Genomic DNA, 22,622 nt, shown 5'->3' on the forward strand with positions numbered 1-22,622 from the left:
TTGTTAATGTCTATAGGTTGGCACTTAAGCTTAATCATTTATATTGTGTTGTACATATGATAAGCTTAGTGGTATCTATACAAATCTTCTTTTGTATTAACTGTTCTCTGAGTTATCTCTGATCAATTGTTAGAATATTGTTCATTACATTAGGGTAAGTATACTTACTCCGTTTGCTGACCTGTTCCTGGCCTTAACTAACCCTACTCTGCTTAAGCTGCACACATATATTAGCAACAAATTTATTGTGGTTGGCCATAGTTCCAAAAACTCAGGAAGTATGCAGCTGGGTTAGTGGTGGGCAAGTTAAAGTTTAGGTGGAAACAGTAAGTATACATTGTAAAAGTATCCTAACCCTTTAAGCTTTTATTCTGTATGTGTTTGTATATGTTGGTAAATGTTGTACATATGGAAAATGTTTCATTCATATTACTAATATCCGAGAACTGAAATAAGTCTTTTTTATTATGTATACCTTGCATATTGTGCTTTATTTTAGTTATTAAATATAATAGGGTGCTAGAGTGCAGAAAATAAATATGCAGTTTATATGAATAACAAGAATGAGTGGCATAAGACCCAACCTTCTTTCTTTTAGTGGCAATCATCCAAAGCGTGTGTTTGAGACCGTGCGGAATGTGAACCAGGTAGTAAAGCAAAGATCTCTGGCTCCTTCTCCAATGAACATCCCAGGCTCTAACCAGTCATCTGCAATGAACTCTCTAATGTCAAGTTGTGTCAGCACACCACGCTCTAGCCTCTATGGAGGGGATATCTCGAACATAGTTATTGATAACAAAACTAATAGCATTATCCTGGAGACAGAGTCATCTGACAACAGGTTAGTTGTGTTATACACATATGCAGTGATAAGCAAAGCTGTACATTTGTTTTCCTGTAACATGCTGTGTAGGCTTAATTCACAGTGCATTACATAGGTATCTTTGTATTAAGAATCTTTATTTTCATGTGGTTGCAATTTTTCAAATCTTACTGAACAACTTAAAATCAATGTTATTGTTTTGAAAATAAAGATTTTTTGAACTTGTGTTGGTGGATGTGTAACAGTTTGCTTTACATTTTAAGATACATTCTAAGATTAATCACAATTCATTAACGGTTGCATTTGACCTGCACCACCTGACTGCCTATTGACCTTCTTTTGACCTGCTTTAAGCTCCTTTTGTTTAGATGTCTAATGAGATTATAAAAAAAAAAAAAGAAGATAAATACATTTTTTGTGTTCTTGTTTCCCTGGTCTTTAGTGATGATAAAAACAAGAAGCCTGGAACGCCGGGCACTCCAGGCTCTAATGACCTAGAGACAGCTTTGCGGCGGTTGTCCCTTCGACGAGAGAACTACCTCCTAGAGCGCAAATTCTTTGAAGATGATCAGGAGCGGAAGCTGCGTAGTCTCGCCGAGAAGGAGGATCTCCGCAGCGGGTCTGTGACACCTACAGAAAGCATCATGTCCCTGGGCACCCACTCCTCCAGGTTGTCAGAATTTACTGGCATCTCAGGAATGTCCTTCAGCAGCCGCTCTTACCTGCCAGAGAAACTGCAGATCGTGAAGCCCCTAGAAGGTGACAAGGGGCCTCGGCCCTTCTCTGTTTTGCTTAGTGACTCCTTGTGGTCTCTTATACATCACCAAAAAGCAGGCACCTTACATAACTCACACTCTTTCTATTTTAGAGATAGCAGTCCACGATGTTGGTTTGAGGTCTTTTAGAGTTCTTGCTATATAGCAGATTTTCCAATCTTTCTTTCTCCTGGGAGCTTTATATATATATACTGATTAATGAATGAACTAATTAATGAAATGTTATGTTTGATTTAGGTTACTCTACTTGGCACATCTATGATACACATTGTTATGTCATACGTAGGAAAACAGAGTGGTAAAAAAATAGAACTGTTGTCAGGATTTTATTGGTTGGGAGCACTTTTTTTTTGCCACGTTACCACTTGAAATCATCAAGAGATTGAGGGAAATTCTTCATAACAGGGACCTAGAAAAAAACTGACAGCAGTTTAAACCCTTAATTACTTTCCTGAAAATAAATTGTCTGTTTGTGTCCCTGGAAAAATTTACTGTCAAGTAAGAGAGACATATAAACAGATAGACAAAACTTACTGTAGCTGTGTGGATCCCTATTATCTAGTAATACTGTTACTTTAGTTACATTTTTATTTCACTAATAACTTTTAATATATCTGTAAATCCAAATCAAAAGTTGTATCCTGTATAAGTACATTTTATTGTTTTTAAAGCAATAGAATTTTCTTGAAATTTTCAGAAATGGTAGGAGGTGCCTTTTGTTAAATATTAATTTAAGAAGGTAAAAGCACTTTTATTAAATTAATCAGTCTAGAAAAGTACCTTGCAAATATACAGTTAATTAAGTATTTATTAATAATGCCAGATAGGTTATATATTTGCACTTTGGTTATTTAAAACTTAAATACTGTATTAACGTCATTTATGTTGTATCATAATTACCTTACAAGCAACTTGGCAGACAATGTGCACTGACTAGAAAGCACTTTGAATTTTGTACCTCAATGACAATCTGACTGTTGAGAATATATGATATCAAACATGATAAGGAGGTTAAGACTCTTCAGTTTTATTTTAAGCTACATTTAAAGATGTCATCAGATCATTTTTTCACTTTTTTAAACATCTATAAAGCCGCAAAAGCCTAGTTGTTTAAAAAAAAAAAAAAGCTTTAGCTTTCTGTAAGTTATGCTTTGGTATTTACATCCTGCTTTATGTGTTTACCCACTGGCCTTATTGGACATCATGTAATGTTCTTTGCTCTTGTATCTCTTGCTCTTGTATCTCTTCTGATCTTTCAATAAAATCTGTTACATTTCTTCCATCTATATTTTGTTTTCCTCTTTTCCCTTTTGCATGCTTTATATTTAATTTTGTCAGTTTTCTTAACTACAATGTAATAGAGGCATATAGATCATCAGGGCTGTTGTCCTTTTTTTTGGCAGACCTTCTCTATGTAATAAAATTACTCTAAAAAGTATTGAAAGCACTGCAGAAAAGCAGGCCGTTGGAAAGCTCCTAACTAAATGTCCACCCTGAGAAATATGTTCAAATCGACTGCTTAAAGAAATAAAAAGAAGCGCTGCCTTCAGTAAAAGTTTTAATGTATGCCCCTTTACATTGTAACCTATTACAGATGATTTATACTATAATAATCTGTATCTTTCTTTTCAGATTTTTCTTTTGTTTCTGCATTTCCCCTTTTCATTATATTTTTTCTTCTTTACTGCTTTCATCTTGACCAATCTACCAGGTCAAAGACAAACAATGTTCAGGGTGTGTTCTAAGTGCTGTAAACAATGGTATGTATACATTGTAAGGATTTGCAGCAAAGTTTTAGGTCATTGCATGTCTGAGCGTCCTCTTTATTCCTGTGCTGCTAAAGCTAGTGTATATAGATCCAATAATCCCTATAATAAAATCCCTGCCACTTTATTCTATAAGTTATGGCTTGCCAACTCCATGTATACTAGGTGCATACCATATGTGAAGAAGAAAAGGAAGAAAGAAACCGTTTTTTTTGGCAATTAAGAAGTGTATTTTGGTGAATTATATTCAAATTCATAGAAAAAATAGCTCATAATTCCAGGAGTAAGCGACCCTGATTGCTATTCCTAATGCTGAACTTAATCGCTTTTTCTCCCATCAGAATTTGAACTTGAGTTATTTTTAATACCCCTTGACCTGACTAATCCCTGTGTGAGTTATCCCTTCAACCAACTGACATCAACTAATGCATCTCGTAGACCCCTCGAGGAAGCCAATTGGCGAAACGTGTTGTGATACGAGATGTTGCTATTTCCTTACCGCTCATTATTCTTACCAATATTTATCAAGGATATTTATGTCTAGACTTGGTCCTACACCCCACTGTATTGTGAGTGGGAAAAGACCATATCACTTATCTGTTTCACTCAATGATTTAATTATGAATTGTGTTTTATATGAATTTGAATATAATTAACCAAATACACTTCTTAATTGCCAACAAAACCCAGTTTCTTTCTTCCTTTTCTACTATTTTTGCAATGAAACAAACTCAACTTACTTTTGAATACACTGAGCTTACATTAGATATCAGTGTAAGACATGTCTGAGATCATGACCTTTGACCTTAATTTGACCTTCTTTTGATAAAGTACCGGAAGCTGCTATTTTGTGGTTTCTGTTGGAGAAATTCCCAAACAAAAGTTTTTCTTAATCTGTTGAAAGTAGGGGATGACTAGTTACATTTTGGTAAAGTTTTGCCTAAGAAAACGTCACATTTTTGCAAAATGTTGAAAATTCGCTACTCATCCTTACTGTGGGCTTGAGATGCACTTGGTGCTTAGCATGGAAAAAAACAGCGGATCTACTGTTTGTTTTGAATGTAGTAACTCTGTCAGCATTCCGTTAAACAGCTGTGAAGTTTTGCTGTTGTTTCCAGGATGCAGTGGGAGGTTGAGACCTCATCATGTTCATATAAGAACGTGTCTCAGTCACAATCAATAAATTCTTTAAGTACAACATTTGATATATTTGGTCTTTAAAAAGCATTGTGCATCAAATGAGATTCACACCAACACATGTATATGCTTTGGAGTGTTCACCCATTCATTGTTTATGGCCCCCCAAATGTATATCCATGCATTGAACAATGTACCTGATCTTTCAATACACCATACCATATTAAAATGTTGTGTTGTGAAAGAACAGTGAACATATTTTGGTGTGTAAATGTTTTTGAAGACCCATAAAGACGTCCTAAAAGGGAAAAGACATTGCCCACTTTTTATTCCATTCTTTTGTGTGCTTTTGGTGGAATGTTCCTGGTGTTTTCCCTGTTACTAAAGACTGTGCGCATTGAAAAAACTCTGGTATTTATAGGTTTTACTTGTTGCTGAAACACCATTGTGCAATAATCTAGTTGTAGGGAAATGAGTCATTTGTTGACATAGCAGAACTGTTTATTATTTGATAGGGTGCTCCAAGTAATGACGAAATTCTCTTAGAAAACACCCAGACATGAGTAGCAATGTTTCAAAGCTATATAAAGTTTAGCAACTAGGTGCAGTTGGTAAGAAATGCATAAAGTTTAGAATCCTGGAGAATAATGTACAATGAAAGGGAATTGTAAAGTCTTTTCAACCTAAACCGTTTTCAGTAAAAAAAAAAAAAAAAAAAAAAAAAGATTAGGTTGATGTAAGTGATATTATCAAAATGTGATATAAGTTGTAATAGAACCGGCATACTTGCCTATTACATTTGCTTTTCTTGCTTTACAATAGTTGTTTTTTACCCACCCTTCTCACAATCCAAGTCTGCTAACCAACAGGCCAAAAAAAGCATTGCACTCACTGTCGTAGATTTACCAAAGGAGTAAAGGCTCTCAACTTGCAATACCCCCAAATTTTTTTTTTTTTTGCTGGTATTTTTTTTTTTTAGTAAACATAAATATTTGATGTTTATTTTAAATTGTCACATAACACTATTCCACTGACATATCTTTCTTGTCATTACATTGTGTTGCTATACTTCTGTCCACTACCATCGTATTTGGAAATATTGTTTAAAATAGAAAATCAATCTTTAATGATACTCTATATAGGGAATCTTAATGGGGGGTATTCTTACCCTTTATAGGTATTGAAATGAAAGGATTGGTATAAAAGATGTATCACTCAATAACTTTTGGAAAAGTACAACAGCATTTTCTGCTTTATTGAACTTGAAGTGGAGAATTAGGTGTGTTAAAGGGTAATTATAGTCTTAAAAAAAGTATTTTAATGTAGGAGAGGCTCAGTAGGTCTCCTTTGCTATAAAAGTATCTTCCAGAAATAATTTCTCTAAATGTCCAGTAAGCTGAGAATGGGTTTGTTGGTATACATTTCCGGAATGCCTTTAAAGTCTTGGTGATCTGCACAGGAGTTATATCATCCCACCAGTTAGGATAACTAAAGACGCCAAACGTTAAAGACAACCAAGCGACCTTGTCAATGGCAGTTACTAAGCAATGGGGGAGACCACAGCCATCTCATCATTGGACAGGACACTTTGGTTAGTCTGCCATCTGCCATGAACATTTGCAGCCAACAGGACTTTTTTACCATGCACTGCAACTCAACACATTTATGTGAAGAGGTCCTACTGAAAATGTTTCAGAGTTTTTTTGTGTCCATGCATAGAAACATATTCAGTGATAACATTCTCAAAGAATGCACATATACATTGTAATTCATATCTAAATAAAGATGACAAACAGGATTTTTATTACTCTCTGTGTCCTGAGGGAGGTGCACCTCCCTCTCTCCTTAAACATTAAAGATAGGAATAGGAAGATCTAAAATGTTATATTTGTCACTAGAACAGGAGGTAAGGGTAAAGCTTTCAATAAGGGTATATAGGTATGGATATGTATGTATGTATGTATGTATGTGTGTGTGTGTGTGTATGTATATATATATATATATATATATATATATATATATATATATATATATATATATATGTAGGCAACAGCTTGCATATATAATAATCTCATACTTATTAATTGTCCGCATTTGGTAAACCCTCTCTTAAGCTGGCCTCGTTTTAGAGTTAAACCGTTATAAACATGAGCGTGATTTTGTATATTTGGGGCAAGGCTTACAGAAAGATTGGTCTTGTTTTTTTATGTTGGAAGGTAAATTACCATGAAATATAGCTGTAACTGAATTCCATTTTTTATGTCTTCCCAGGATCAGCAACTTTACATCATTGGCAGCAGTTGGCACAACCACATCTTGGAGGAATCCTGGATCCTAGACCTGGCGTGGTTACCAAAGGCTTCCGGACCTTAGATCTGGACCAGGAGGAAGTGTACTGCTTCACAGACTATGAAGAAGATGAGACAGGTGACATTCCTTACAAGAGCTTAACTACCTCGACTCCCGTCCATCACTCAGAGACCTCAGGTGAGAGGTCTCAAGCACAAGTGACTGTGTCTGACAGCAAGAATTGTCCAAGCCATTCTCATGCTGCCCCCGAGGACTTGCAAGAGCCCGCGACAGACGATGATGAGGGGTCTGGTGAGGGATCCTCCTTACGTCCTGTAAAATGGACATCTTTACAGGATATTACATATTGGGCCATTTTCACCTCTACATCACAACACATCCGCACGTATATTAATACTTTCAAAAAGTGATCTCCTTAGTACTAAACCATTAATCTCTTATTAGGCAGATCCCTTTGGTTGTATTTATTTATACATTTTGCAAGAACTACATATTTTTTGTATAAAGGCTGCTAAAAGAATGAGGCTAGCAAATCTTCACAAATTATGTGCCATGTTTTTCAAAAACCTTTGTTGACTGAACAGGCTTTTAAATGAAAATAATGTATCTTTTAATATTTACTTTTGTCAGAAACATCAGGGTGCTGTAAACTTAGTTTACAATAGTTCTTCACTGCATTTTGGCTTGTCGTAAAGTCTACCCTCATAATGATGCAAACTATAGCAGGTTATTCTTACCACCAGATTTCTCACAGGATAGAAGTAATTCAATTGAGTGGTATCCACTTAAAATGTAAATGATGATTTCCAATGTTATAATTACCAAATTATTTGCAGTGACCTTGTTTGCAACATATTGGTTTCAGTGTGTTGCTAATACCTTCATTTGCTGTTTATTCAAAAGAATATAATCTCCTTTTGTAGTTTAACCACAAGCAAGTAAAGGAAGCCATTATAGATAAGTTGCTGCCATTGCTGATCTCCGCCTTAAAATACTTGCTCCCTGGCTTGTATTACTTTCATTTGGGAAGAAATTATGTTATTTTTTTTTACAACTGCTTTGGGGCTTACAGATTTGTCTTACAAGATGTCTCTTGTTTATAAGCAGATTCAGTCTCCCATGGCCTTACACGTTTTAGCTGGGTGCACCACCCAGCAATTTTCAGTATCCACCCGGCTGTTTTTGGGTTGTTACTGATGAGTTGGGTTACAATATGTGGCCACCACACACCTACATTTCTTTCCACCCAGTCTAAAATATTTTCTGGGTTGAACACTGATCTCAGAAGCAAAAGCAATAGGACAAGCTGTTTGCCCTATTTAAAGTGATGCAGGGATTGACAGTTCTTCCATATTATATAGAGCTATTAGATGCTTATGAAGTGAATATAGCACTTACTGTTGCCTGCTCCTTCACCTCCGTTACAGCCATGCACAGTCCCACAAGTCTTGAATGTTGTGTGGACTGTTTTATAAATAGGGTGCTACGGATGACCTGAATGTTCTTGTTTAAGGTCACAAGATATTATGACCTAGTCAAATCATATGTGCATGTATTATCTCTGTCTGTGGCCGGCATTACTAGAAATCCTTTAAAATCTAACGGACAGATGCTAATATTAGGACATCACATAGATAATATATTTGTACAGTTCTCTAAAGTGAATTTGGGAGCATAGAATATTAGCGGTCAATCCTTATCCTTGTTTCACTACTTAATTGACACAAAACAAATTTGTTAATTTCAGATTTTACCTGCAGCATGCTTTTTTAGGGCAATAGGGTATTAAAGGCAAGATCAAAATTGATGGCCTGTACAATAAACCAGAATTAATCAGAATTTCTCTTCATTAAAAAAAGATTTGTCATGCCATTTTAACATCTACGAACAGAATCTCACATGTACAGCTCCCTCTGAACAATAAAAAAAATCTAATAATGCATATTAGCTGCTGCAGCATCAATATACTATGAAATAGGAAGTTCAGGTTTTTTATACATCTTTATACATGTTTTACTGTAGTTCTGCTTAAAAGAAAAAACCCATTAGTGCTAACTCCCATTTCGGTATCATTCCAGGCATCTTTAGAAATTACACAGTTTTACAGCAGCGGTCGCCAGCCGGTGGTCAGCGAGAACATTTTGGTGGTCCGCAGCTCTGGCCAGTGCACCACCGAGCAGAGTCAGGAGAAGCACCCCGCTGGGGGGCGCACCCGCCAGATACGCAGACCACGTCCCCTGTACAAATCCGTAGCCATCATAACATCACAATGGGAGAGGTCTCTCCCTCTTTGAGGGACACCCGGCTCATGAGCCGGAAATTGTTAGTGGTCTGCGGGACCAAAAAGGTTGGCGACCACTGTTTTAGAGCCACAACAGTCTATTTTATAGTAGAATTTAATAAACAAAAGTTTTTGCAGTTTCATGCTGGATTAGAATAAGTAATGTTACAATTATCTTTGTATGGTAATGCGGGTCCTGCCATCTAAATAGTAATACTGCCATCTTGTGGAGGTTTTCAAGTAAACAGTTTTTTTTCCTGTCTTCTGTTCATGATTGGAAGAGAGGATTTATATTGTGGATATGATAAATATATAATTATTTTTTTTATTTGCAGAACAGTAACAGCATTTCACAATGGTAATATTGACATGTTTATGTAAAATGCTCCCACAGAAGAATTTGGGTTTTGTATGTTAGAGTATGAAGTCCAATGAAAATTGTTGTTGCTTTCCAGATGGTATCTAAAGATCCAATGGTCAGTAACATGACTGTACACATGGGGCTGTGCATGCTGTATAGCTCCATTAGACTGGGCATAATGCAAATAATCTTTTTGATAGGCTATAGGTTGTTGTGATGGGTTACCATATCCATACAACAAAAGATTTATAATTGCATTTTGATTCAAGATACTGGGTCAGAGATGAAGAGAGCTAGCATTTGTTGTGGAGTTCAGCAGTGACAGCCAATGGATATTTCACATTATAATTTTTATTTCATTATTTTACAAATCCGAATTAAGGCAGAAAAATTAGGGAGCATCTATCTGAAGCAGTACTGCTTGAGAAAAAAAACACTAGTCTGAATTTAGCCTACCAGTAAGTTGATTTGTAATATTACTTATTGGTCACATGAATATTACTAACATTTTAAGAAGTTGTAGTATCCAATTTGCCCACAAGGTGGAGTTGAAGGTCATAATTTGGGATACCAACCTTTGTTGGACTTTTAAATTAAATGCAAAGCCTTTTTATTCTTAGGACTATACATGATTACTTATGAGTGATTTATGTTTGTTCCTTTATTAGCTTTACTCCTATTGGCTGCTAAACATGACTTGTCATTTAAAAAAAAAAGTCAATCAGACTAGAAATACAGTAGCTAATTATCCAATGTATTTAGAATGTTTATATTAGATGTTCGGGTTTCTGACTACAAATGGTAGAAGCGTTAAGATTTTCAGTCCGGATCTTATTTCTAATAAATAGTTTCTGTCCTAATTGTGTATCTTTAGCTTGTCATCGTTTCAAAAGTAGATTAAAGTCTGTCAGGACTCACAATAAAAATTAAAACTGCGTATAGACAGTACATTGGGCAGTGCCATTGGACATATTAATTCTTGATCATTTCCACTGACACATCAACAACTGGGCATTGTACAGCCAGCGCTGTTCAGTTCTATGGAGAAGGCAAGGGGAGAACAAGTAGGAGGCACCCTGCTCTGTCTTCCTGCATAGAAGCGGTTGTACCTGCTTGGTCCTTTAGTGATTCTCTGCAGCAGATCACTAAACAATATTGTCGGAAAGCTGTACACACATTATTTTTTTGCCTAAGATGATCAAGATCATTCATCTTTGATGACAGCTATCTAGCTCGTGTACAACGATTGAGATAGTGGTAGACTCCTACAGAGTAAAGCTAAATAAGGGTTCATATACATATTTCATAGGTCATAGCGCATAATTAAAAATTATGAATAAAAATCCAGATTCCTATTCAAGTCCAGTCCAGTCATAACTACATAATTGTTCCTAAAACTCCTGACACTAAAGTGCCTTTCTCATTATCAGGGAGAACACATTATTACACTTGAAGGTGTCAGTAATCTAATGTACTCTGCACTTGTGTGTCTAGCATTCCTGTACATCATTGTACAGATTTAAATGTATTGTTTGTCATATTATTTACAGCACTTATCAATCTATATTCATGCTGTATGGAGTCCTGCCATTGTTTCCTTGAATTTTATAGAAACATATTGTATATTTATGTAAATAGGATCTGGTCCGGCATGGACAGTTCTGCACTGCTATATGATATTTTTGCACTAATGGAAACTATTTTTGTACATATTTGTTAAATAATTTCCATGAGATTTTATGGGCCTTAGCTTATTGCTCTTATTAAAGGGATTTTTGGAAGACTTGAATCATGTTTGCATTTTTTGTTTTTACTTTTTACTTATTGTTTTGTATCTTTTTGGCATAATATGTAATTGATACCTATGATAATTTCTTAGAATATTTTTGTTACTCTGTGCTTTAAACATGTATTCATTTTTACATCTGGAGAGATGAGGGATGGAGAACAAATTTATTTATTTTCCAAAGCATTCCAATGATGTTCTCACTGTTCTACTATAAATAATACCAGTAACCGAACAAGCGGAACAAGACTCACATTCGGTAGTGATAATTTATGTAAACTTGCCAGGCCAGAGAAATGTCGGCATGAAAAGATATCTGCAAATTTTCATTTTTAAATCTGTTTTTAGACAGATTGAGCTTGCCCATCCCAACCACTGCACTGGTTCCTAATTAACAAGTGTTTGGGCATTTTACAGGGCATGGCACTGAACTGCTTACTACTAGACCTACGTATTTCCTATTGGTCACTGCGGTAAAATGCTACATCCTAAACGCAGGTGCAGTTCACAGGAGTAGCTGAACAAAAATTTCCAGATAAATCTGCACATTTGTTTTTCCAGCATTTAGCCGTGTGTATGTATGTATGTATGTATGTATGTGTGTATATATATATATATATGTGTGTGTGTGTGTATGTATATAATATATATATATATATATATATACAATCATTTGTGTATTTAGCCGTTTGTCAAGAGTTCTGCTTTAAAACTTTACCATTAGGTATATATCTCAAGATTTTTTATTGTTTATTTTTATTGTTTATTTTTATTTTGAGTAGCATTTAAACTAATTAAGACAAACAGAAGAACTAAAGTTGTAGAATGTTATTGCTACAGATTTGACTTTTTTCCCTTTTTGTAAACTGGCATGGGCTAGTAGTTTAACCATAAGCTTTTAACAACAAATGCTTTGTGAACCTTCAGTTATGTGATGACCCCTTCATAGAGCTTGAAGGCATTGGAAAAGGTTTGTTGATGAAATTTACATAGGCTATCTGCTTACTTTACTGTCATCTTTCAGTCTCTGCTCTATAAGGAGCTTTCAACCTTTTTATAACTATGCCAAAATCTTTGCTTGACTCTAATTTTAGCAGCCTTTATGTCTTATCAATAATATATAAAATTTGGAAGCAATATAATGAATGTTCACGTGCCTTTAATGGTCTGCAAAATGAAGAGATTGGTAATATTCTACATGCACACTTCTTTCCTGAAAAAAAAAAAAATGATAGCATCTTCCATTTTGTTTTTCGTTAGTCGTTTTAAAGTAAGATTGCTCAGGAAAGAATTTTGCTAATCTATATTTCTTTTCCTTACTAATCACACTTTGTCCTCACCTTTCTATATTTGTCAGGTCTCAATAAAGATATTCAGTTCTTTCCAAAACTGTTCAAGATATAAAATATCTATGTATACTGCAAAGCATACCAACTTGCCTTGATGGCCTTCCAAAGAAACTTGTGTTCTGTTTTGGAACATTATAACCCATTTTGTCAATATGGCCTGGTAAAATGTTGGGCTTTAACTTTGTCTTTGTGTACAGTGGAGTTGCTTTAATAATAATAATAATAATAATATTAATAATAATAAACAGGATTCATATAGCGCCAACATATTACGCAGCGCTGTACATTAAATAGCCAATATTTTAAGCCACTTAAAATATTAATGCAATGTGTTGCTTACTTTCCTTTATTAAACCAATACATTTTCTTTTTCTAGTACATAATTGCTGCACAAACAGTACATGCGGCACATTGCAAACCTAGAATTCTATACCTGTAAAATACCTGAAATCTATTTTTCCCATTGTCCACTTACACTGTTTGAGTCTAGTTTTTGATACTTTTGATTCAGCGAAGCACAGGGTTCTGATTTAGGGTTGCTAATTTATTTTGGTCTATCTAATCAAAATTTGGGTATCCATAATAAAATTCTGTCCTCACTAGTTGTATAACTGAGCTCTGACATTCTATCTCCATTAAAAGCTTGTATGATGCAGCTGATTTTGGACATCCTGTGACCAAAGAATGATATATTTTGCAATAAATAATTTGGTGGTTGCTGTCCATTTGACTAAGCTATTTTTGAAATTGCTACTGCTTGCTGTACATGGTTTTTGTGAAGACTTGGCTTTGAAATTGTTTACTAGGTGAATTGTTTAATAGGTCTTATTGTCTTGTATTTAGTGCACCATCCTGGGAAATGCTTATCGCAGACCAACTCTACATTCACCTTTACCACTTGTCGGATCATGCACCCCTCTGATGAACTCACCCGTGTCACTCCAAGGTTGGTTGTCATTTCCATAAGGTCTCTCTTTATTTTGCTACTATAACTTGTTATAAGTTTATCCCTGTGACATAAGAAACTGATGTTCAGTACGGGCAATGCGGAGGACCTAAAGTGTATGTAAAACTAGAAATATTTTAGTGTTCTCCCCAGTCCCTTTTAGTAACAACCTGGCAACAATTTTCAGTAACAACCCGGCTGTTTCTGGGTGGTTACTAAAGAGTAACAGTTTATTCCCACCTGGCCTAAAAAAAGTTCTGGGTTGAACACTTATTTTCAAAAAAGGTTTCAGGTTTAAAATACTGTCTGTTCTCTCACTGGAAATCTTATGCCCCTATTTGTCCTGATGACTATTGTCTCCAGTACAGAAAGTGAGGAGACTTTCAAAATGTTTGGGATGTTATGGGAGCAGAGAGTGAGAGGAATCATCTGGTGGGGGAGACTTGTTCTCGTGTCCCACTCTAAGAATTCATTTCCCTCTCTTCAAAGAGATATCTGGCCTGATTTAATATAGTTCTCCAAGACTAAAGAAGAATAGACTATCATGGGAGAACCTAGGTTATCCGTCAAACCTGGAATGGATTTCTTGCTCTTAGTTTTTAAATGTTTTTAATCCCTTCCAGGTTTGCTGGATCAACTAGGTTCTCTTTTGATAATCTATCTTCAGGCTTGGGAGAGAACTTTTAAAAATCAGACCCATTGTGTTACTTTCTGTTGTGTCCTTTAGTCTGGAAGTTAAAGAGGAACTATACTCAAAACTCAAAAGAAAAAACAAAACACACTTCCCTTCAACCCCGCAGGGCAGTCCGATCACTCCGGGGGTGTCCGGCATCCGTCCCAGGACCAGCGCTCTGGACGCCGCCATCTTCATGTTTTCTTCCAGGTTCTTCATCCTATGTCACCGGACGCAGGCGCTAGAACGGGTGACATAAGATGAAAAAAAAATTTGCCAATCTCACTGTGCATGCGTGATATCGGCAAGTTTTTCTCTTTGAGCAAAAAGGCTCCTTCTGCGCATGCTCAGGCATGCACGGAAGGAGCGCCCAAGAACCTCCCGGTATGTCTGACGTAGGTATCCCGGGAAGCTTTGCACTCATTTTCATCCTCGACCGCCTAGGCGTCCGAGAATTAGGGGGCGGTGCTGCACCCCCCTTTTTTTTAAAAAAAAGAAAGGGTATTGTAACTAAAAAAAGAAAAAAATTTTTTTTCCTTACATAAAAGGGTTCTCTACTCTCTACTTGTATGTAAAATGAAAATTCTGAGTTTAGGTACGCTTTGAAGGGAAATAAGGTTAATAAATAAATAAATGTGAGGTGGGAGGTTCTTTATTGTAGAAAAAACAGCCTATGACTTTTCTGCTTGAAAATAAACTTTATTTCTTGTTCACAATTATATAACTAAACTCACCTCTCCTAACTCCTTCGCTGACATCTTCATCCCGTCCACCAAGCCGAAATTGGTGTAATTCCTGCTCCTGCATACAGAAGTAACTTTAATCCCAGCAGCCAGTTATACTGGGATTATACACTACCATTGCAGAATATACAAAAGTTTGCAAACAGGCAGGTAAATTGTTATATTGCATGTCTCTTGTGCAGTAAGCAACCTTCTCGCTCAGCTATTTTTAATGTTTTGTTTAAGCAAATTTTCCCACACTCGACACAAATATAAAAAAGGTATAACATGGGCCTTAGGGCTAGTTCACACCAGATTGTTGCTGGAATGTTTTGCGTTGCAGTGCCATTTATTGTGATAGGTACACCACCACATCACACCTGTGCTGCAGGCATAGCATGATAAACTTTATAATTCTTTATAAATTAACTTCTATGCAATGCAGTTAGGTGTTAAGGGAACCTTAATTATTCCCTGCTCCACCCAGAAGAAAAGTAAAACACATATTAAATAGGTTACATTCTGCACCTCTGCATGTTTTTTTTTCTTCTTCAAGTGCCTCTAGGCCTAACTCAGTGGGTGGGTTTTGTTTTTTAAAAGAAACTAAAAGTTTTGGTTTTACATACACTTGAATGTGCTCTGGTTTTCAAATCTACAGGAGACTTTGAACACAATACACTGAGTTAGTGTTTGTATTACAGAAGTCGCACACAGGGAATTATAAGAATAAGATAAATAATAAGAAAAGGTGGATTTAGACAACCTTTGTTTTGTCACTTAGCAGCTGCCTAACCAGAAGTGATTCTTTACAGGTCATTTGATGGAGAGGAAGAAAGCACTTTATACCAGGTTTATCTAAGAGAAGCTATAGGGCAAACTCTGTGACTGAGCATTACAGGGGGTGAGCAGTACCGCTTAGTCAAGTCCGTTGCTTGTTGAAATGCAGAAGATCAGATGCCAGTGTGTGTGCGATACAAGATAACATAGAAATTGACATCGTCTTAACACAACTAAGAATCCAGATGTTTCCTCTCATAGGATAAATGGCATGTTGGCTTGCTAGACTGATTTACATCAACTAAACTACTGAACGATTACTACCAGCATGTATTTTTAAAGAAAATTGTGTTAGCATTTTACCATATGAACATAAAATGTAAATATATTTTAATTTATCTAGTTTGTGTCATTTTTCTTTGTCATAACCTGAACATTTTGAGATTGGGATTGGAAAATGAGGTTAACCCATGTTTTTGACTGTTGCATGTGCAAGGCTTGTTCACTGTGAAATTTTAAAAATATACTGTATATAAGTAATTAGGATGTGAACAAAAAAATTAGGTTCATAAATTGGGACCATCCAGAGCTAATGCAGAGTATGAGGGAACTGTTTCACCTATGTAATCAACCTTCATTTTGCCTCAGAGTAGATACCTACTTGTAATCCCCAAGAATATGTGGCCATTAGACAACTGGAATCAGAAAATTGCTATCCTATACTATCCATACTATCCTATACCAGTTCCAACAATGAATAATGCCAGTTTGAAGTAAAACACCAAAATGTTGACATTTTTCACTGGTTTTAGTTCCAGATTTACCATAAAAAACCCTATATGGATATTTAAACCTTCCTTTTTCCATTTAATACTGACAGGTAATTTGTTAGTTATAAATGTTACTATGGCTCATATTTTCTAAAATGCCTTTTAGAATACATACTTTTTAAATACTTGTTAAAATGGTAAGAAAATGTAACATATATATGGTAAAGGTGAAAGCAGTTACCTGAGCTAATAAGACGAAAGATTTGTGTAGACATGAAGACAAATAGGCAGTTTTAAAAGTCAAAGGTGAAAGTCAAATTGCACAAACTTAAGCTGGCCAACACCAAAACAGATTTGGCAGTTTGGAAGTTTTCAGTGTGGTTGCACATATTTTCAACATTGCCATGCAAATAATGCAATTTTAGGTAAATAAATATAAAAAGTTATTTATTGACACCAAAAGAATAAAGAGAAGTTACTGTTAAACATGTATCTATAGCCAAAACCTTTTTTTTAGGTTTGGATAGAATGGGGAAAGGTATTGTGCCAATCTTTTACCAGACAGGACAATCTGCAACAGGGAAAGGACAACAATAAAAAGAGGTTGCAGCATTCACCTGTTTAACACAAGAAAAACTCTTTCCTCCTCCCTCTGTGTTTCTGTTGGACAGACTTACTCCCAATTCCTGTCTTAGCACAACATTTTACCAAACAAGAAATAAAATACAGTTCCCTGACTGAGCTACCAACCGCAGTAAAATATGACCATTCTCCAATCTATTAAGTATAAATATTTGGGTATAGATATTCTTTACGTTTAAATATATTATCCTAATGCTGACCACTGGAAATTATAATTTTTCTGCTGGTAAAGGATAAACAAATCGTTTAGTTTTTAGTGGCCCTGATAAAGCAAGACAAACTTTTGGCTTTTTTTTTTTTTTTTTTTGTCCTTTCTTCTCACATATGGGTGTAGAAGATATAAATTAAGTACTACTTCTATTTGTGGAAGAATATCTATAAACAATAATGTAATGTAGCTTACCAGGAGGCTGTTTTAGTTCTTTTTTTCAAATTTAGAACATTTTTAGTGTTTTTAGAAAATATCTGTTGATCTTGCTACAAAATCAGTGACCTTGTCTATTTTTGACACGGACAATTATCTTTCTTTTGGGAAATCTACAAGCCCCCCTCATTCTATGTGATGGAGAAGGTTAAAGTTAAAGTTCACAGTGGATGACAACCATGGTTGAATTTGTAGATATATTGGGGAAGTAAACATAGCTATCCTAGGATAGGAAGTTACTATTCACAGTATTATCAGCTTACAATAATGGTAAACATTCTGAAACAAGGCATTATTTAAGCACTGGCAATCTGCAATATAAATAAAAGGTTTTTTTTAGGGTTTGGATATACTTTAAAAAAATTAATTTGACATTTGTAGCATGATGTGTCTTGTAAACTTGGTTTTCCTAAATTTCCTTCATTTGCCCTTATTTGCTACTTAAATCAGTTCTGAAGAAAAAAATCTTTTTTTTTTCAGTGAATTTTCCTGTTTTTTATTTTTAATTTTTATGTTTTTATTTTATCTTATTGCGTAAACATAGCAAGTTTAGATGTTTTGGAATACAATAAATTAGCCATATAACTCTTACTATACACATGCATCCTTGCAGTCAATTTCTGGAACATATATAACGTTTTGTAAATTCTTATCAATTTAATATAGAATATTTCGTATTTGTTCTAATTTCTATTATAACAGTGATTTTTTTTTTTATTATGTTCTGCAGCCTTAACGCAACGCCCACTCCAGCTTCTGGCATTTTCTGCAATCTAAAATCAACGCCATCAAGCACCCCTTGCACACCTCGACGTTTGAGCTTGGCTGAGTCTTTTACTAATCTGAGAGAATCAACAACCACTATGAGCACATCTCTAGGCCTAGTGAGACTACTAAAAGAACAAGGCATTTCAGCAGCTGTCTACAACCCCCAAAGTTGGGATAGGGCTGGAAAAGTTTCTTTTATGAACCAATCGCTTCCAAAAATGGCTGTTATACCTTCCACGCCTCCAAACTCGCCTATGCAGACACCAAGCTCTTCTCCCCCTTCTGTAGACTTCAAATGCACCAGCCCACCTTATGATAATTTCCTGGCTTCTAAGCCGGCCAGCTCAATCCTGAAGGAGGTGAGGGAGAAAAAGAACATAAGAAGTAGCGAATGTCAAACAGATGTCTCTGTTTCCAACCTTAATCTAGTGGACAAAGTGAAAAAGTTTGGAATTGCCAAAGTCTCAGGACCATCACAGGCATCTACTGTATGTGACAGCCACGGGTCTATTATATGTGGTGCACAGGGACCAACACAAGCATATGTTCCTGGAGGCCTTATACCCGAAGGCCTGCCTTTGAGTTATCCTGCTGTAACAAGTGCCATAGGTGGCATTCAGCTGAACACTGGGATTCGTAGGAATAGAAGCTTCCCAACAATGGTAGGATCTAGTATGCAGATGAAGACACCATCAACTCTGGCTCCAGGCATCCTAATGGGAGCAAAGTTACCAAAACAAACAAGCCTACGATGAGTAACAGCCCAACATCGGCAACCATTTACTGGTCTCAAAAGCTTATCATTAGCTGTGCTTAAATTGTGACCCCCCTGCATACAATGGTTATCTGTGGGGCTAGACTTCCTTTTGAATTGCCACTTCTTATTACCTTTAGCTCGTACTGACAAATCATCATTGTGCCTAGATGAGAAGTGGATACTGTACTTTGTATAAATCTGTAGATAAGAAGCATATTGCAACTAAATAATTTTGCCCAAATGAAAACAGAGACTTACTGATGTTGCTGTAAAATTGTAGATATTGGTCATTATAATACTGTACATTAAAAAATGGGCAGGTGGAGTACTGTACGCACTGACTTTAAAGGACTCTTGGGGATAGAATGCAAAAATAGTTTTAGTATTAAATCAAGTTTTGGACTGACCATGGTTTTTATTTCATGTTAAAGGTAATCTAGCCCAAAGAGGTGTGATGTATTCTTTGGGCACTTTAAGAATATTCTTTTGTTACTGTTAGATGATGCAATAAATCAATATCCTTTTTGGAAGTTCTTTTAAATTTAGCATTTGCAACTACAGAAGCTAAATGCCCACGGAAGTAATAAAATGTGATTAGTGTTTTTCAATATTTCAATAAAAACTGGCAAAGAAGAACTTACTTAAAGGGTATCAAACCTTTAATCAGTTAAGGGAGCCATTTTGTGAACTGATCCGCTAGTTACTGACAAGTCCTTATAAATTAAGGGCACCAGTATTATTTTCAGTGTACAAAATGGCTGTCGGCACTTATATAGGTATTGTGTACAATACCGGCGATATACAATACATATTGTGGACAGTTGTAATGGCCAATAATATGGTTCCCTTTTGGCACAGTGAACTTCTTTGCAATCAGTTCACACAAGTTCTGCACATTCTGTTTATCAATATTACCTATTGTCACTGTGCACTAGGATCTATTTTGGAACAAAAGGGATTGGTAAGTCACAGAAAAATAAACACAAGACTGTGCTGTCAACTTAAATACTTGAAATGTAATCTTGTAAACTGAACTATTTATTGTTGGCTAATGAAGGAACTAGTTTTTTTATGTTTGTTAAAGAAGCTTAATATTATATACAAATAGTAATATTCAAACCTTTCATTTTTTGTCTTTAGAGCACTAATTGTTTTGCTTTTCTTTTAAGTCACTTGCATTTTAAAGCTTTTTTATTAAGTGAAAAAAAGGTCTTAATCATAGGCCCATATCATTATTTTGAAAATGCACACTAGGCCATTTAATAAAGTTCTAGTCCACTGTATCCCCATTTGTTGTTTATTATTTAGTTTTACACCATTTTACCTGACTTTTATTTTAAATTGCCCCAAAACTTATTTGATATCACCTTGCACATATCCAGTGATCCTATACTTTAGGGTGATCAGCAGTATGTCAGAAAATCATTTTCTGAAAAGTGTGCTAAGCTGAATGGGCTGCACTGTGAATACATTAGTTGCTATTAGGACATTTACTTGCAGCCAGAATGTAACTCTAGTGGCCACTAATGGACAACGAAACCTTAAAATTCAGTTCATGATAAGGAGCTGCTTTTATGATAAATGGGTCTGTAAAATTACCCATAGCAGCAGCTTTGCTGTAATCTTGTCTTCGTTGTAACGAACTAAAAATGATGCCACACTCTTCTATAGGTTGCTTTCACAGGAAAATGGTCTAAGTGTAATTTTACAAAAAAATCTTTGTTTCAATATGGATAGAGTGGGAAATAGCTTAGTTTTAAATAGCTTTGTTGGTGAAATTTTTTCTCACTTTCTGCCCTGTTAACATTAAAGTTACTAAACCAGGACATAGGAGGATATCTCCAAATGGGACACAGATGAACTAAAACCTGGAGTTGGAACCTTTCATACAAAGTTGTCTTCGATACATAGGTAGTTGTAGTATTAATACCTACCCACCCTAGCCAAAATATATTAGTTTTGAATAAAGCTGCACTTTTAAGTCTAGAGCTACACTATTGCAGTTACAGTATGTGCTACTATGCATGGCATACAGGTTGGTGCTTTGTTGTGCCATTCATAGTAAATTACACAAATGCACCCTCACAATTCATATACACCACTACCTAATGTAATATACTACTGTGTGTTGTAGTGCACTGCAAGGTTTGCAAAAAAGTACTGATAAATTTAGTTTTTTTTTTTGCTTTGGTGCATTGGTAACCCATTCTGAATTTTAAATAGGATGCCTTATTACAACACTCATAATAGGTGACATAATGTGTGTTAACACATCGCACCAGAGCTAAAAGGTGAAATAGATTATAAGTACACATTTTCCAAACTAATAACATCCCAAAATATTTTCATATTATTAATTAATGTTAAAAAAGCTTTTAAATCCACTAGTAATATTTGTCCTCTAATGTTTTGTTCTGGTGTAGTTGGCATGTGTGCATGGCATCCATTAGCATATCTTCTAGTGGAAGAACAGATATGAGGACCACTTGATATACCGTGCTTGTTTCGTGCTTCTCTTACTTTAAATTAGCAAAACATATTTCTGTTATGTATAATACACACAAAGCAACCCATAATTTGGGTTGTCTGTTTAATTTTGTAGTGAAAATCTTTGATGTTTGTTTTCTGCTCATTGTTGGTCTATGGTACATTCTGGTTTGTTGTCTGTATTAACCAACCAAAAGCTCAACGCTGAAAAGAATGCTTTTAACTGAAATTCTTTGAGCCATGTTTGTCTGAAGGACTGCAACATCCTGTCCTTTTACCTGCTGTGATCAAGGTAAAAATATTGCCTGGAAAACAAAGATTTGAGCACCAATATGAGTTAAGAGATGTTGAAATGCAGATTCAGGAACCCAGGAGTGAAATATGCACTAGTATGAATACCCCAATTTATGCAGAATAGGTTGAGCTCTAGCCCATGTTCTAAATGTTCTATACCAGTTTTCTTCCCAGCCCGTTTTAGACTGGCACACCAACCGGCACTTTTCAGTAACCACCCAGCTGTTTTTAGGTGGTTACAAAAAAGTTGGGTCACAATACAGTGAGCCACCACCCGCCAACAGCTTCTTCCCACCCAGCTTAAAAAGATTTCTAAGGTGAATATTGTATAGGTGTGACGATTGGCTCACTTACTGGTCATGGAGTATGAGGACAGCTGCTGCAAGTTTATTTATCTCTGGAAACGTCTCCAATTCCATTAAGTGCCAGGTAGCTTTAAAAGGGAGGCCCCTCCCCTTTTGTGACTGCATTGGGAGCCCACAGCCTCCTGGGACACGTAACGATCTCGGGCATGCGCAGTGAGATTGGCACTTTTTACAAATTTTTCTGAAGAGTGTTACCCTCACACCTGCATAGTATGAGATTGGATGACTTAAGCAGAAAAAACAGGAAGATGGCCATGAAGGGATGGCGTGGGACCAACTCAACTAGGATCACTATAGGATCGACGGCTTCCCTCTTGTGGAGGTAAGTGCAATTTTTTTCAAATCGTTCAACTTTAAGATCCAGGTTTCAAAAGGTAATGGGAGTTTTGGTTCACCAAAGTGTTATTC

General features: G+C 35.8%; 1 protein-coding gene across 8 annotated transcripts in view; it reads left to right on the forward strand.

The window, feature by feature from the left end:
* The window catches only part of TRAK1 (trafficking kinesin protein 1), a 78,072-nt gene extending 57,721 nt beyond the window's left edge, over nucleotides 1-20,351 (forward strand). For 4 of the 8 annotated variants that reach the window (XM_072412283.1, XM_072412278.1, XM_072412281.1 and 1 more), the window contains 5 exons: nucleotides 599-841; nucleotides 1,266-1,582; nucleotides 6,774-7,103; nucleotides 13,433-13,535; nucleotides 18,274-20,351. In XM_072412283.1, the coding sequence (XP_072268384.1) occupies nucleotides 599-841; nucleotides 1,266-1,582; nucleotides 6,774-7,103; nucleotides 13,433-13,535; nucleotides 18,274-19,066 (1,786 nt within the window). In that variant the 3' untranslated portion in view covers nucleotides 19,067-20,351. Of the gene's footprint in view, nucleotides 1-598; nucleotides 842-1,265; nucleotides 2,888-6,773; nucleotides 7,104-13,432; nucleotides 13,536-15,742; nucleotides 15,832-18,273 lie in introns of those variants that run through there. The other 4 variants (XM_072412284.1, XM_072412280.1, XM_072412282.1 and 1 more) reach the window with 4 other exon arrangements.
* Nucleotides 20,352-22,622: the final 2,271 nt, after the last annotated feature.

This window comes from Pyxicephalus adspersus, chromosome 5, assembly GCF_032062135.1.
Source record: "Pyxicephalus adspersus chromosome 5, UCB_Pads_2.0, whole genome shotgun sequence".
Classification (NCBI taxonomy): domain Eukaryota; kingdom Metazoa; phylum Chordata; class Amphibia; order Anura; family Pyxicephalidae; genus Pyxicephalus; species Pyxicephalus adspersus.